The 16,202-nt window shown below is 40.7% G+C and overlaps 1 protein-coding gene, 1 long non-coding RNA gene and 1 other non-coding gene across 3 annotated transcripts; 2 read left to right on the top strand and 1 right to left on the bottom strand.

The window, feature by feature from the left end:
- The first annotated feature begins 45 nt into the window (after positions 1-45).
- On the top strand, positions 46-3,220 carry LOC104910352 (uncharacterized). Its single transcript, XR_792989.4, has 4 exons — positions 46-414; positions 1,404-1,513; positions 2,191-2,267; positions 2,814-3,220. It is a non-coding gene; the product is annotated as an uncharacterized LOC104910352 (long non-coding RNA).
- LOC116216517 (small nucleolar RNA SNORD87) lies at positions 2,041-2,119 on the top strand. The gene has a single exon (XR_004159410.1). It is a non-coding gene; the product is annotated as a small nucleolar RNA SNORD87 (small nucleolar RNA).
- Positions 3,221-3,582: 362 nt separating the features above from the next.
- MCMDC2 (minichromosome maintenance domain containing 2) lies at positions 3,583-15,537 on the bottom strand. Its single transcript, XM_085221222.1, has 13 exons — positions 12,765-15,537; positions 12,610-12,669; positions 12,068-12,263; positions 11,364-11,486; positions 10,949-11,056; positions 9,597-9,725; positions 8,848-9,079; positions 7,529-7,734; positions 6,947-7,113; positions 6,458-6,634; positions 5,343-5,485; positions 4,829-4,938; positions 3,583-4,330 (listed from the first exon to the last, which is right to left on the bottom strand). Exons 1-13 carry the CDS (start codon positions 13,083-13,085, stop codon positions 4,164-4,166), a joined length of 2,139 nt encoding a protein of 712 aa, XP_085077348.1. The 5' UTR covers positions 13,086-15,537; the 3' UTR covers positions 3,583-4,163.
- Between the last annotated feature and the right edge of the window lie 665 nt (positions 15,538-16,202).

Raw genomic sequence — 16,202 nt, 5'->3', positions numbered from 1 at the left:
GGAACCGACTCACCGTCACCACAGCGCGACAGCGACGCCACATTTTGCGCGTGCGCAGCTCCGCCAGAGGTGCCCGCAGGCCCGCGCGCCTTTCCCGCCCCGCCCCGCGGCGCGCGCTCTATTTAAGGCTAGCGGGCGGCCACGTTGTCCTTTCCTGAGACGGCGGCACGCGGAGCTGCGTCCTGCCGAGCGGCAGCAGCGATGGGCTTTACGGACGGGCCTTGGTCGTGCGGGGCGCGGGTCGGTGGTGCTGCAGCGGCTGGTTGGAGGAGCCTCTCTCAGCTCCGTGAGGCTTGGGGGTGCACGAGCCCGAAGCCGTATCCGGCGCGCGCCGCTCTCGGGTAGTTGCAGATGGTTGTGGCTCGCTGATGCCGCCTTGCAGCTCCACTTCAATCTCAGCGCTTGATGCTTTAAGTGAGTTGTTTCTAGTTTTGGGTTTTTTTTTGTTTTTGTTTTTGTTTTTTCTTTTAAGGCATTAAGTTATGTCGTCAACAAGTTAATTTGACGAGTGCAGTCCTGGCAGTTAAATGAATCCGATCTCTAAACTGAAAGTAGTAATTGTTGGCTGCGTTTACTAAACCTAAAGCATCACTTGAGGGGTGAGCGAGTGTTATCAGCCTTTGCTTTGCTCACTAGAGCTGGCTGATTGCTATCGGTGGCCTCACCTCGGTGCTGAGTGGTGCAGCTCAGGCTGATGCCACACTGGCAGTGCAGTGTGACCCGTGAGCTTAAGGTGGGTCTAATTGGGGTACTGACCTCACAGGCTGCTCATCAGGCCTCTGAAGTAGTGAGAAATGAGGCACCTGGAGAGACTTGGTTTTGCTGATAAGCCACTTTGATTGGCAAGCGCATGTCCTAATTGTGAAGATAAATTACCGTTATCCCCCAGTTTGGCTGGTGCTGCAGTGTGACCCCGAGCCGTGCCCTTTTTGCACAGCAGGCACAGATCCCAAAGGGTCGGGGCAGCCCCACGTGTCTCAGTGGGAGTGCTCTGCCAGGCCATAGCGCAGGAGCTGACCTCGAGTTCAGCTTGTAGGGAAACCCATCAGTCAGTGCTGCAGAGCACAGTCCACAAAGGGCTTAGAGGCTGTCTTATTTGCTATACTGTGCTGGGATGCTCCTCTCCCTGGTGGTGGTTGTTCATTAGGAGCAGCCTGATTCTACAATCAGTCATTCTTCATTCTGGAACTCTTCTGTTAGCGGAATACAATCTTTTTAACCTTAATTTTGACTGACGCTCTCTGCTTTTCTCCCCAGGTCATGGTGAAGCCAACAATACTCTAATTTGATATTTTTTTGACTGGCTTGTTTTCCCCAGAGAAATGCTGTTGTGTTTTGCTAGAGGCCCAATAGTAGAATGCTCAGGAGAATAAAACCTTTTTTTCTTCTTTTCCTTGTTTTAGGCAACAAAAGCAATGAGGAGATGAGTTGGTTTCTGGCATCAGGAATCTTCAGGCTGGGCTCTGTGCTGTTACCTTGCAAGCAGGAAGATGTCACGTGAATTCTGACAGAAGTAAGTATCTCTCACTGTTCTTAGCGGAGAGGAAGTCATTCTGAGCTGTGTCCTGAAATCTAGGTCTTGATTTCTGCAGCTGTTTAAGGCTTGTAAATTGTCTTACTGATGGAACAAGATATATGATCATTTGCATGAAGGGTTAAGTCTTAAACTGTGCTAGACAGTATTCCTTAGTTAGCACAGACCAGTTAATACGTTTTGAATTACTGACTGTCTTCCTACTACTGACTTCCTACTACTAAGCTTTTTACTTACATAGTGACTCCATTTGTCTATTATGCAGCTCAGTTTGCTTTACCACATGCTACTGCCATGACTATTAGAAGGTGAGGTTTTATCCGTTTTTAAATTAACAACCATAGCCCTTAAAATCTGGCCTTTTGTTCTTTGAATTTGAACTCCTGACAGTAGAGAGCTGGCTGAGCTTTTACCAAGTACATTTCTGGAGGCCAGCCTAATAAATCCCCTTGCTCTTAGTACCTGGGAAAAATAGCTCCAGTCTTAGGGCGGGTGGGAACCTGTCTGCTGGCACTGTGATGATGACTCTTTGCCGTTTACCCAACTGATTTCTGTGATGAGTAACACTATATCTGATGTGCCAGCTTGTCAGTAGGTGGCAAATCAAATGGGAAAAACCTTTCATTTTTGATTGGATTTATTCTGATCTTTCAAAGATGACTTCCTCCGCTAACTTCAAGCTGTGTGTAGCCAACAGAAGACTGTTGATTTCCAGAAGCATGGGTTTAAGAAGGTAAGTTTTTCTGCTGTGATGTTACAGTGCTGAGGCTCCAGTGAACTGTTCACTAGCTCAGAGAGCTGTGCTAGCCACGCTTGCTACTGCATGCAGTTGTGCCAGCTTACAGTGGCTTAAGATGTGGCCTGTTTCTTAAGGATGCTTTTAGATTGCTGCCTGACTTTGCAGTTCTTACTTGTGATCCTTCTACAAGAATTACATATTTTGCTTAAAGCATCACATAGGTAAAGCTGGAGAGAGGAAAGAGTAAAAAGATGGTCTCTTTTTGCTGAATATTGTTCTTCTAAGGATGTGTATTCCTTAATATGGCTTAAACAGAATTCTTTTCAGAATTATTTCTGATAAGTCTATTACAGAAATAGTTGTACTGGCATAATGATGATATCTTTGCCGTTTACCCATCTGACTGGTTGTTGATGTGTACCTTTGAATCTGAAATGCCAGTACAGTTAGTAATACAGTTAGTAACTTTGTATAATTTCATATGAGATTACGCTTATAGAAAAGTGGCTAAATTTGAAATGCTTTGGCTTTTTTTTCCAGGTTGAGAACAGTGTGAAATGTGGATTTCTATTGCACTTGGAAATGCTTTGCTGGCCCTTCCTTCTTCTCAGAAGCACTGTTTGATTTGAATGTGCTCTGGGTGAAGTCCTGTAACTTATAATACCATGCTGAAAGGAAGAAGTTGAGTAAGATGGATTTAGAGTTTAGATGAAAATGTGAATAATGCTTGAATGAAGTTCAAGTGAGAGTGGACTGAGAAGTAGCCCTTCAGGCACTGTTAGAACTTGGTATGAATATTTAAGTGCAGTCAAAATTTGATTTCAGGGTTAAAACACAGGAAAATTTGTTCTCTTGCCTAAATTTATTTTTATAATAATGGTGGAAGCTGTTCTGCTCATTTTCAATGCAGTGTTTATATAAATAAAATCCTGGCTTTATATTTCCAATGGCTGTAGTGTTTTGTTAAGGCTGTGTAAATGGTAGCACCATGATTTTGCTGCATGACCTGTGCAGAAGTCACAGCAAGCCCTCAGTATTTGTTCAGTTTATCCATCTTTGAGTAGAAGTCTGTACATTTTGCTGCTGCGTTGAATGTGGGCCTCTGATGTAAAACTTGCCCAGTGTTGTGCCTACAGCTACGTCATTGCTAGGAGGAGAAAGTAAGAGAAGTCCCTACTTGGAGGAACGTATCCACTGTATCAGTCTTCACACTCATTTTTGCAGTGAGGCAGTTAGACTGGAACTCCGTGAGCTGCTTCCTCCCTGGTGGGCCTACTAATAATTTTTTTGGCTCTCCTGTCTCCATGTCCTTATCTAAGCTTTATTTCAGATTGCAGGAGTGTACCTACATCCTGGGCTGATATGATAGTGCTGTAAATATATGTATATGTAAGTGTATGTAAATGTAAAACTGAGGCATAAAGCAAGAAGCAGTATGGTGATATAAATCTTAAAATTTATGGTACATGAATAACTTAAAGTTGTCTTACATCAGTACTGCTTTTTGTAGTGTATTAAAACTATTCCTTGCTGGATAAAGCATTTAAAAAGAAGCAACAGGGAAAAGTACAGGCCATAGTTGAAATGAAATACAATATTCTGCATTCTTGGCTTAAATGTTAGTTACCTTATTAAAAACTTGTCTCTGTCCATCCAGGTAAGTGATGGTTGTAGCTGGGAATACAAGTTCAGATTCTGGCTTTATTCTGAAGCCGTGGCCTTCCAGAATAGAAACATCACTTCTGTCTTTCTTCAGTGTTACCAGGAAACTTCAACTAAATTCTATCAGCTATACTTTATTTCTTTGCAAAATAGCACTGAAAACAGTTGTCTACTTTTCTGTAACTGCAGTCCCAGGCTGAAGTAGAAGCTTCAGACTCACAGCAGATTTCATTCTTCATTAGTGCTAACGTAAGTCCCTGGGCTATATGCACCAATAAACTGAAGCAGTTGATGGTGGCACTGCAATAGGTAAATATCTCTCTGTTGGAGGCTGTTTTCATCACTGAGGTCGAATGGAAATACTGCGTTTGGTTCTATGCACAATGCTGACTTACCTAAGCAAAGAAGAAATCAGTTCAGACTTCAGGAGGCTTGGCAACCTTTGGCCAGTATTTTTAAGGAGTGGAGAGGAAAAAAAAAAAGCTGTTGTGCAGATTACTTAGTAGTTTATTTTGTAAGTTAGCACTTCTGTATTACATTGTGATTCTGTTACTGCCAAATTTGTGTGTGAACAAATGTGACACGATTAAAAAAAAAAACCTTTCTTCAGGGAAAGAGTTCTGTCTATGGTTTAACCTGGACTGATGGTAAAGCAGCAGTGGAGCAATGTCTCCAGTGTGCTATCATAAGGATAGAGGCTTGGTGCTGTTTGGGCACTCGTTATGTGCAGTACTGAAGAACACTCCACTGGAAAGTCAACTGAAAGACTTCCTTCTGATCTCAGCTTTTCACTTGAAATGAAACACCTCTGTTACTGCAATTGACTTGAGATAAACTTTTTTCAAACTGACAAAACATGAAAACGATATACTTGAGATTAAAGACTACCTTACCATGTTTTAGGGTAAGAGATGACTCAAACAGCAGGATGGCAATCAATGCATCTTCCTCAAGGACTTTCTTCCTCAAACTTAGTTTAGTATGAGCTTTGGACAGTGAAATCCTAAGAGATGAATGTAAGCATCTCAGAAATAGTTGAAAAAATTGCAGAAATGAAGACATTGCATATTTCTCTGTTGCAAGCACTTCTGTAAATCAAGAGGTAACACTGCACTTCTTGCTTAAAAAAAAAAACAAAACTTAGAGAAAGCTATGAAAATGTAAACCCCATTTTTATTTTTCTAGACAGCTTTAATGAGGAAAAAAGAAACATTGAGTCTAAGGAAGTTCTTTAAATAGTTCATTTTTTAAAATCAATCCTATAAGATGGTATTAATTAATGTTAAGATACTCCTTATGCTTGAACTTTCCAGACTTAAACAACGTCTACATTTTTACTTAATAAATTGAGCTGACTAGCAGTTTCTATTGGAAACTGAGATGTGTTGCTATGAGCATTGGACATACAGGATTTTTAGTGCAGATGCTGATAAATTTGATCCATGCAGAGAATCTCTCCTCACTCTACGACTTGCAAGATAGTAGCCCTGAATGAGGTTTTCTGCTTCAGAACCCAGTTGGACATGAAGATTCTTTGCGAACAAAATAAACTAGAGAGAAGGTAGAAATTTTAAACATTTAACTGTGGAAAATAAATAATAAACATTTTTTCACATCTTTTAACATACTGGCTTAGTAGTAGAGGTAGAACAGTGTATTTCACCATCAATTTTTGTAAAAATGCTTGTCACTGTTCAGCTGTGCATAAGAGTAGATTTTAGGTACTGGGCTGAATTACCTGTTACAGAATTACAGGATTGGAAGGGAAATGAACCTGCTTTAGCAGGTTCCCTATAGCAAGTTAATCATATTAGAAATACTGACAGTTTCTTTAGAATGAAATATTAACTTTTTATAGAGTCACGGAATGGCTTGGAAGGGACCTCAAGGATCATGAAGCTCCAACCCCCTGCCTCAAGCAGGGCCTCCAGACCTAATACTAGTCCAGTACTAACTGGTGTAGTATTTCACACTAAGCTCTATGACTGACTGTAAATTATTCTTGTTAAAAGCAAGTATTAGAGGGCTGTTCTCATAGAAATGTTGACCCAGCATGCTTTTCAGAAGGTAGGTGATGCTGAATTTATTATGCTGGCTCTCACAGAACTGAAGCTAAGTAAATTTCCCAACGATCCTCTTAGTGCTGGTGGGAATATGGCAGGGGGCAGAGGTACGAGGTGAATATTGACAGGTTTTAAAATAATCTGTCAGCGTATCAGGACAGAGCCTTCTGATTCCAGGAACAGTATGATATTTAGGAGGAAGTTTTTCACACAGAGGGTGGTGATGCAATGGAACAGGTTGCCCGAGGAGGCTGTGGATGCCCCATCCCTGGAGGCATTCAAGGCCAGGCTGGATGTGGCTCTGGGCAGCCTGGTCTCATGGTTGGTGACCCTGCACATAGCAGGGGGTGTGTGAAACTAGGATCATTGTGGTCCTTTTCAACCCAGGCCATTCTAGGATATGATTCTATATTATTCCAAGTATAATGCATTGCTAAATTATTAGGTAATAGTTACTACCTCTTCATAATCCTGTGTTCTGAACTGCTGTGAGACTCTGTACAGCATGGCTTCAGGATTAATGGCTTTTTGCAAGACATGATGCACTACAGGAAAAGACAGCTGACACAAAGGAAATTCATTGTATATCAACAGCCCAAAAACATCTAAAAGATTAGGTGGAATCAAACTCAAGTCCTAAAGAGAAGAAAATGAGGTTATTTTGGAATTTTGACTATTAGAAACACTGCAATTTTTTCAGTCTGTAATATTCAGTATTCGTATGCTGGATGGTGCAAGAGTTGCTAATGAGTTATCTATAATATAAGCAACATAATTGTGTTTCAGTAGTAGTTGTCAAAAGCTATTGCGAATAAAATAAATGGCATTTATTTGGGGAAAGCTAGCTCATTTTAGAAGATATTTGATTTAAAGTCACTTAGGCTGTTTGTTTTCATTATTTCCCAAGCTGAAATAACAATAACCAGAAATAATTGTCAGTTGCTTTACCATCTGCCCAATTAAAAAGCTGTCCCTTGCCGTATGTTTCTTTGGGGAAGAACCCACATCTACATAAGACCAGAAGTTGGTCTGAATTGAAATTGTCATTTGTTGGTCAGCCTCTTCTCCATACTTCTTCCCAGGAATGAACAGTGTTGTTGTCCGGCTCTCTAGCACTAGGAGAGGACAAAAAACATCAGTTATGTGATTGATGTAGTTTGAAAAAATTGTAGTTCCAAGCACACTAGCTGAAGAGTCATTATTGTATTTCACTGAATTTGTCTTAAGTTTTGGCACTTCCACTCTACCAGTTTTGAGGACTGAGTGTTTGAATGCCTCAATCCTTCAAAGGCTAGATCACAAATCCTGCAAGCTGACGAATACACTTCTCATTCCACCTAATGTTAATGCTTGTTTTGCCTCTATAGGCTTATAGGATTTTGCCATTTTTGATCTCTTTCTTTCAGGCTTGTTAAAAATAGCTGATATTTTCCAAGCATTTGAGGGCCGTAAGCTGAGGAACAGATCTAGCTGTGGTGTTACATGTTTGTTTCATTCTGTCCCCTCATTTGTTAGTAGATGTGAAATTACCGGATTGCAGGAGTTCAAGTTTATCCTTTTTGTATGAAGATAAGTCTCCTATGTAACAGATACCACCCTGAGCCAGCAGAGCACTGCAAGCTTGAATACTAGCACTTCCAGTTCCATGCTTATCTTTGGACACAGAAGGAAAGATGTCACTAGAGGATGGGTGTCGTATGCCACGAGGCAGGAGACATAGGCTGTAATTCAGAAGCCTAGAGGATTAAATAATTGTCAGTTACAAGCTGTCAAAACATTGTTCAGTTTTTCTAAATTAACACTGTTCTTAACACTTGGTAGTGATAGTTAGATATATCAAGATCTGCCTATTAACAACAACAAATTTAAACCACTGTCAAGGCTAAATGTGTGAAGTACGCTTCAATAGAAATACAGAACTCTAAGCCCCAGGAGGACTGTAATTCTGATGGCTTTAACATGAGGCAAATCATGGCTTGTAACAGAAAAAATACCTAGGAAATCAAAGAAGTCTCCAAATGTAACCCCATACCATAAATGCCTATTCCTGTTCTAGGGGAAGGCAGAGGATTCATAATTCTCTTGGCCATCTGGGGAAAAAAGAAGAGGCTGGTAATTTCCAGGCTGCAGCCACCTGGGTTACATCTCCAGTTCTTTTTGAGAAAGGAGAGTGCTGAATTTTTTTTACTCCCCTACACTATATTCCTGGGCTCACAGTTACGCACTGCTTGGTTCCACAGTCAAAGACTCCTTATGATATTATGATGTTAAAGCATGATTTCTTCTCATACTAAGAAACGGCATAAAATTATTGATTAAACAGTAAGCACTGGTAAATTGGCTGTTACACTGATACCAATATGTAGGTAATGTCTACTTAGACAGGTTAATGATAACAGAATATTTATTATGTGCATAGCATAGCACCATGTAAGCTTCTCTGAAGTAATTCTGCCCCAGGCAAGCCAGGACTTAACTGAAAATTGAGGTAGCTGGGAAGCTAGTGATGGAAAGGCTTAAAGTGACACAAGATTTGAAAAGCAGAGAACTTCACTTTCATAATCACCAGCTTTTGGGGCAACCTTAGTTTTGATTTTAGAAAAAGGTTTAGTTTGACTTCTGCTAATCAGTGTCGGTCTTAAAAGCCTACTGAGATCATTATGAGACTGTTAGGGGTATTTATTAGCAGTAATCCTACATTCATCACTTGAAATAGAGATGTTTCATGGTTATTTTTTAGCAAGTCAGAACCCTGTATATTCCTTTTAAGCCTCAATTCTTGCTTTTGATGTAGGACCAGTCCTACTATCTGAAAACAATAAAAATAAAGAGTTAAGGAATCTCTTTACCTATCAATTATTAGAGTGTCACTTGTCACAATCAGTAGATCGAGGTAATCTGCATTTTCTATTTCACACGTCTGTACTAGACTCAGTAATATTGCCAGTTTAAGAGTATTGTAAGTGCCTGGTGGAACAACTTGAGAAGCAAAGATATTGGCAAGTGTGGCTGTAAACCTCCAGCATGAACTTGAGGTCAGTGAGAGTAGATACTTAAAATTTTCACCGATGAAAGAAGGACCTAAGTAAAACAAAACAGAGATTAACAAGCACTTAACAGAGCAGTGCAGGTACATTAGAATAGATTGCCATTCGAGTCTTTGTACAAAAGCTTACAAAGAACTAAGATAGTTATGCATTAAACACAAATTCAGAACGTAAACAGCTGACAGCTATTAATTTTACTACTCTAAAGGCTGCAGACACAATCTACTAAAACCAATGGGATAAGAAAGGAATAAGAAACTAAAATATCGGGTCAGTTTTATGTATGATTCCCAAGTAGCTTACAAGTGACACGGGAATTTGGGAAAGGGAAGCTGAAGAACTGCAGTAAATAATCATGTCACTTCCCAGTGCATGAAAGAGAAGTGGGGAAGAGACGTTCTCAGCTGACTGACTGAACCATTTCAGGCTGTAAGAGGAAGGTCCCACAGTGGTTTTGCAGTCCAGGCTTCTAGATAACAAAAAGTTCTCAAGATTTTGCAGTAAAAAAGGTTTTCAAAATTTTAAGTCAATTCTAAATGGAACTTCCTTACCATTTGGTTTACAGAGCTGTACACTACTGACTTCTATAAATGCTGTAGCTTGTGGGCCATTTTGTACACAAGCTGGAATTCCTATGATCTTGTAGTGGTTTCCTATTGTCATTGTATTGGCCAGTTCATCTGGAAATGAAAAACAAAACGTGGGGGAGACCTGAAGATGTTGTAGCTAATAAAAAGTGCTAAGGACACAGTCAGCTTTTCTAAACTGTTTTCATTTTTCACACTTAGTTGCTGAAAACAGTTGGATTCCAGGTTTACCGTTGTGGAGTAGGATCAAATGAAGCACACCATTCAAAATAAGTAGTGCAAAAAGTAAGGAAGGCAGAGAGGGTGAGGAGAAGTAAATTCCTGATAAAGAAAATGAATGATTCACTTAGTTCTGCACTGAAAAGAAAATGGACAGCTGTTTGCAAGTATATTCCAAAGCTTGTGGTTCCAGTTACTGTCCTATAAACATGACAGGAAAAAAAAACCCACAAAAAAGTGACCACATTAAACATGACAAATGACAAAGATTTCAAAAAGATACACACACAGCTTTGGGAAGCTCTGTAGTTCTGTGCACTTTCTTCAGAAGTCACGTTTAGTTAGAAGTGAGAGTTGTGTCCAACCAAGTGTGAATCTCAGCCTGTAAGATCCTGTCTAACTGCGCTGCTCACTGAAGCCAGGAGAATTTCAGTGCGTGCACAATTCACAGTATCACACCAACATAAGAATATATGCAGTGCTGCCGTTGTATCTCGTGATCTTGGAGCTATTGTGAGTTTTCAAGAGATGAGCTGTATGATTCCATAGACACTGGGTATCAGATCAAAGCGTAATGTTTTTTGGTTTAGATAAAATTATTGGAAATATGATGATGAATTGTGATTTAGTTGGGTATTCACATTAGAAATCATTTAATGTTTCCAGTGGAAAGCAGTGGTAGTAGAAGCCAAAAATCCTGATTGAATCCGGAAGCCAGCTAGATTGAGGAAGGATGTCAAAAACACGTGAAATGGGTGCAAAACAGCAGGACCAAAGGAAGTAGAAAGGAGGAAAAAACAAGCTTCAACTAGAACGTAATGCAGCTGAGCTGGCCAGGGGGATCTTGCTTAAATGAAAACATAGAAGAGAACACCACAGTTTGGCTATATATTATTCTCTGCAATCATTTGTGCCTGCATTAGGCAGGTGACAACCCCCACCCCTCTAATTTTTTTTAGAGAAAGAACCTCAGTATAAATTATGATGACTGTCATCAGTTTATCCAAAGAAATGGACCTGTAAGGAAAATGCAGGTAATTGTCACAATTCATTTCTAAAATACTTTTAGCAAGTCTTAGAATTGAAACTCAGCATACCTCTCAAGAAAACTGTAAAAGTCTGAATCCTAAAATGCGATTTATGGTCGGAATATCCTTTTAAAGCATTAAGAACTTTGGCATCAATCATTTCAACGACCTGTTTATCTTTCAGAATAAAGGCAAGGAAAAGGTTAGTTGTCCTGAAAACCAAGTACTAAGCTTTTTTCTTTTTTTTCTTTTCCTTCTCTCTAAGAGGCCAGGCTGGATGGGGCTTTGAGCAACCTGGTCTAGAGGGAGGTGTTCCTGCCTAAAACAGGGGGGTTGGAATTACATGATCTTAAAGGTCCCTTCCAACCCAAACCATTCTATGATTCCAGGATGACTGCTATTGGCCACAGCCATTTTTGTTCATGTACTGTGTATCAGAAGTAGGGGAATAACAGACCTAGAAATAAAACTACGCAGTTCCTACCACCAAGTACTCTGAATTTCATATCTTCCTGCAGTGGTGAAGAACACAAACTGCACACGAAGTCATTTCTCACTGTGGCAGATTCTGTAGCTCCGGGCAGATGCACCCTTATGTATCTAAACCCTGAAAAAGAAAAGAAAAAAAAAAAGTTTAGTAAACATTTATAATGAGAGCGCGGTTTTCATTCTGCATTTCACATTAAGCGCAGAAGTAACTAAAAACTGGGCGGAGAAATTCCGAATTCACAAGCGCGTTTCTCGCACATTGGCCGCCAGATGGCGCCGTGCCCCCATCGCACATTCCCCACCACGACTGCAGGGCCTGACTCGCAGCGGCGGAGTGCCCCTATTCTGTGCCGTGTGGGACTGACACCGGACAGATACACTCAGTATACACGCGCCTTCACAAAGGCACGCGCTCATAAAGGCTACGTAAGAAAATGACTCTCACTATAGGTTTTCAATCTGGCAAATTATCTAAATTATTAAAGAGCTCTTCAGGCACTGAACGGGCTGCCCACGGAGGTGGTGGAGTCACCGTCCCTGAGGTGTTTAAGAAACATTTAGATGTTGTACTGAGGGATGTGGTTTAGTGGGGAAATATTGGTGGCAGGTGGATGGTTGGACTGGATGATCTTGGAGGTCTTTTCCAACCTTGGTGATACTACAGTTCTATGAAATAGTATTAATTTCTTCTACTATTACCTTCAGAGAATGGACAGGTTTCCCCGGTGCAAAGAAATCTTGCTCCTTGAGTGTATTTTGTGACAGTTCCCATTGCAATCACTATTCCTTCAGACATATAAAATCTCTTAGATGTGTAATTAAATGGAAATGCAGAAAGACTGAGAACATAACTCGGTAATGGTGGCAAATGTGTTGGTTTCAGCAGTATGCTTATCTAACAAGAGACACAATGATATCAGTATATTTAATCTATATAATTTTATTTCAAAATGCTGTTTATAAATTCAATGTACTTACATGAAGAAATGCAACATGGTGTATAAATAGCTTTTAGGAAAAGAAAAAGTCAGAAACGTATTAAGTAGAAAAACAATTCCATCAGTTATGCCAGGATTCTTGCAATATGTTGAGGTGAGACTTGCACTTATTCTCAGTACAAAGGATAATGCAACCAAAGGGAAAATAAAGGCTGAGAAACTAATACAAAAAAATAATCTTTGTTAATACTTCACCTGACTTAAAAGATTTAAGATCTAACTGGGGAAATAATGTAGACTCACTTGGGCCTCCGTCTGTAATTGTTCAATTAATGATAATGTCTTAATAGCTATGAAACATACCTGTAATTGAAAAATAACTTCACTTTAGAAAGGAAAATCTAGTTAAAATAGAAAAGGATTATTTTTGTCAGCCCTGATCACAACTATAAACTTACTGACTGAAAAATCCCTGCAGCTTTCATGGGCTTATGAAGAACGTAGTTTCCAAGAGTTGCATCCAATTCAGCAACATCAGAAGGGTTTATTGAAATAACGAAACGATACACAGCATAACTTTGTTTTGAGTCTGCAGGAGCAAAAACGGCCTTAAATATTACAGAGGTTTGCTTAACAATACTTACCAATGTTAACAAAATATCTACTGAGTGAGCAATACCGTTGTATTTTTTGCAGTCGTGCACAAATTTCTCAAGGCCACCACTTCTGTCAAGGTAAACAAGGATAATTTCCTTCATTTTCTGTATTTCTTTGTGCATCTTCCAAAAAGACTTTGGACTCTTAATGAGAATTCTGGAATAAGCTGGAAAGAATTAGTTCAGAATTGGCCGTGCTACAATAACAATAAATTCCTAAAATGCTCTACTATTCTTCTTATTACTGAATTATTGCACCACCCAATCCCTGACCCATCAAATTAAATGCAGCATTTAGCCCCTCCTCTCCTTAACTCCCCCCAGTCATTGGAGCTAAAGTAAGACATATATATATGAGATATGAGAGAGAGAGCTATGAAGGCTGTCATAGTTGTTGAAAACATGAAACAGAGAAATAATTTATTTCTTAAATTACACTTTCCTCATTTGCTGTCACCTCCTGTAGTATCCATTTAAGGTGTAGATCTTGCAAACATCAGTATATACAGGTGATCAATTCTTATTCCTGTAGATAAAACTTTCAAGATCACAGAGTTGGTCTAGAATGTGACCATACTCTTCAGTGTTGTTCACATATTTTCAGAGCGCTTTCAGAGTAAATCTCAGAACTTATGAACTTAGAGGTAGAACTACTAAGGCCAAAATGTGACATTTTGTATACACACATCTGATGTCCCTGTTAGTTGCAAAGGAGCTGGACTGGATGACCTTCAAAGGCCCCTTCCAACTATGATCTTTTAATGGTCACACAGACTTTATTTTACAAATTATCATCTGTCTTTTCTGTAGGTAACCAATATGAAATACCACTTAAACCTTCAAACACAGACATAGCTACCTGGCATAGGACAAAGCACAACATAAAGAGGCTGAAGAGAAAGAAAAGCTCTTCATTTATGAACGATTCATGGCAGGAGGTCACAGAAGTTGGTTTGGGAGGACAGACCTGTGAGAGAACAGGGTACCTGAGGTGCACCTGTATGGCAGCAGCAGAGAACTTCTTGTCAGTTGTATGCTGTAGGTGGGCTGGTAGATGCGTTCTACTGGCCTGAAGTGTCACATTTTATGCACAAATTGAAGGAGAACTTACATTAGGATTTATTTTTCAGTTTCTTTAGGATTAATCCCATGCAACTACCGTTCCATCCTTTCAAATCTTTTACAAGAAGAGATTAAAGTTCAGCCGAAACCACAGCCTCTCCTTTCTCCCACCGCCCTGAGATCACTGTGTCGTGCTCTGTGGCCACAGAACAGAGACACGAAGCACAGCGAGGACAGCCTATGCCACGGCTCACGGTGTTCTCCACACGCTGCCGCTCCCTGAGTTTCACAGAGCCGAGCGCAGCCTCTCGCGCCACCGCAGCCCCCAGAGCCACACTCCGCTGCCTCTCACGGCACCGCGCCTAACACCACCTCCATCGCTCCCAGCTGCCTCTTCATCACGACCACCCCGCCTCTCAGCCCAGAGCTTCCCTTCGGCATACCCCAAAGCTTTTGGCGCTCTCTCCGCCCCCTGGCGAGCTCGGGCAGTTCGGCGGCAGCACCAGGCGGCCCTTCAGGAGCCCCCGCCGCTTCGTGAGGGGAAACGCGGCCCCGCGCCGTCAGTCCTAACGCTCCTCCATCAGTCACAGATAGCACCTCCTCTTCTCAAGTACCCGCCGCAACGGGAAGGGAATACCGTCGCGGTTCCCACGTAGGCTCTCCTGCCTCGGATTTACCACCACCATTTGAGATTTTACTTCTCAACTCAGGGTTCTGTGAAGGGCCCGCCCCACTTTCACCATCTTACTATGAGAAGCGTCGTCACGAAATGCAAAGAGATACAGAACAAGAGTGCTGATCTATAGAAGTGTGGAAGGGTTTGTTGCTTGAAATAGGACACGATCTGTTGCTCTGCCTTTGAGAGTCCTGTTCTGACTGGGGCACTTCACAACATGGAAGAGAATGGAAGGAATAACATGAGCAGAGCATTTTGGGTGAAAAGGAACACATTCACACCAAAAAGCCATAAGAAAGAAACCCCAATAAAGAGGGGAGAGGATAGGAGACCCACACATAGCCAGGAAGCTAGTTACAGACATTTCTGAAAGAGAGGATAAAAAATGAAGGGGGGGCAATATATACCGTACTGCAACAATTTCTGCCTTCCAGCCCATTACAAAGATGGACTTTGCTGCCAAATGATTTGCTGCAATTCATCTAAGTCACTGGCTGTCCTGAACAGCTGTGCAGCTGTTTCCAAACTTCTCAAAACTTCAGTGTGAAAGGACAGGAAATAAGCACAGAGCCACCATTCTCCTCCCACAGACTTTTTCCCATTCCAATCTTAATTCCTACTTGCTTTACCCAGCGACTCCTTCCCACACCTCACACAGCAGCTACTCAGCATTACTTAGGCATTACGTGAAAGAATGAAAAAAGCAAACAATCCTGGTTTAGCTTCCACTTGTCTAATGCTTTGCTGCTGACATCATTAATTGCAAGAATAATTATAATTTTGCTGACAGGTTGATAGTTTCCTGGGCCCTTCTTAAAACAGCAATGCTACATTGCCTTTTTTCCAGTCACCGAGGACTTCACCTGACCACCATGACTTCTCACATATCATTGAGAGCGGCTCAGTGACCATATCAGCCAGTTCCCTCAGGACTCTGGCTGCTCATCTGTGTCCTATCAGACTTCCCTCAAACCAACGCTTTCAACTGAATGTATTTATGAATAATAAAACCAAACCAGAACAGAAAACCAAACAGACCACAGAACAATTATGAACGAACAGACAAAAATAAGTTGTTATTTACAAGCGATATACATAGTAATACTACTACCTACCATGATAAGCTTTTATGCACTAACAGCAGTTTTTGCATTGTTAAAAGTTTTCCTTACACAGAAGTCGATCAGAACGATCAGTTTCTCCATACACGTGTATGTTATGAGAAATACACTAACTTTTCACATTTCTAAAATTATAAGCACAATTTACTTTTTTTTTTTTTCCAAATATCAAGTGAAGATTTAAAAATGAGACACAAAGACAAGTAGCTACGCGTGTTGAAATACAAATGATTTGGAACATATTAGTGTTTCCAAATATAAATCAGTGAGAAAAATACTTAACGTTTGGCGTGATCCCCTCACCATCCACCACAGGAAGGTTAAAGTAAGATAGCCTTTCAAAGTAGCACTGATTATTGCATATTATATCTTTGGAAAAGC

The sequence above is a fragment of the Meleagris gallopavo genome, chromosome 3 (assembly GCF_905368555.1).
Source record: "Meleagris gallopavo chromosome 3, MGAL_WU_HG_1.1, whole genome shotgun sequence".
In the NCBI taxonomy this organism is placed as follows: Eukaryota; Metazoa; Chordata; class Aves; order Galliformes; family Phasianidae; genus Meleagris; species Meleagris gallopavo.
Note: the sequence above shows the minus strand (reverse complement) of the source record. Positions and strands in the feature narration are given on the sequence as shown.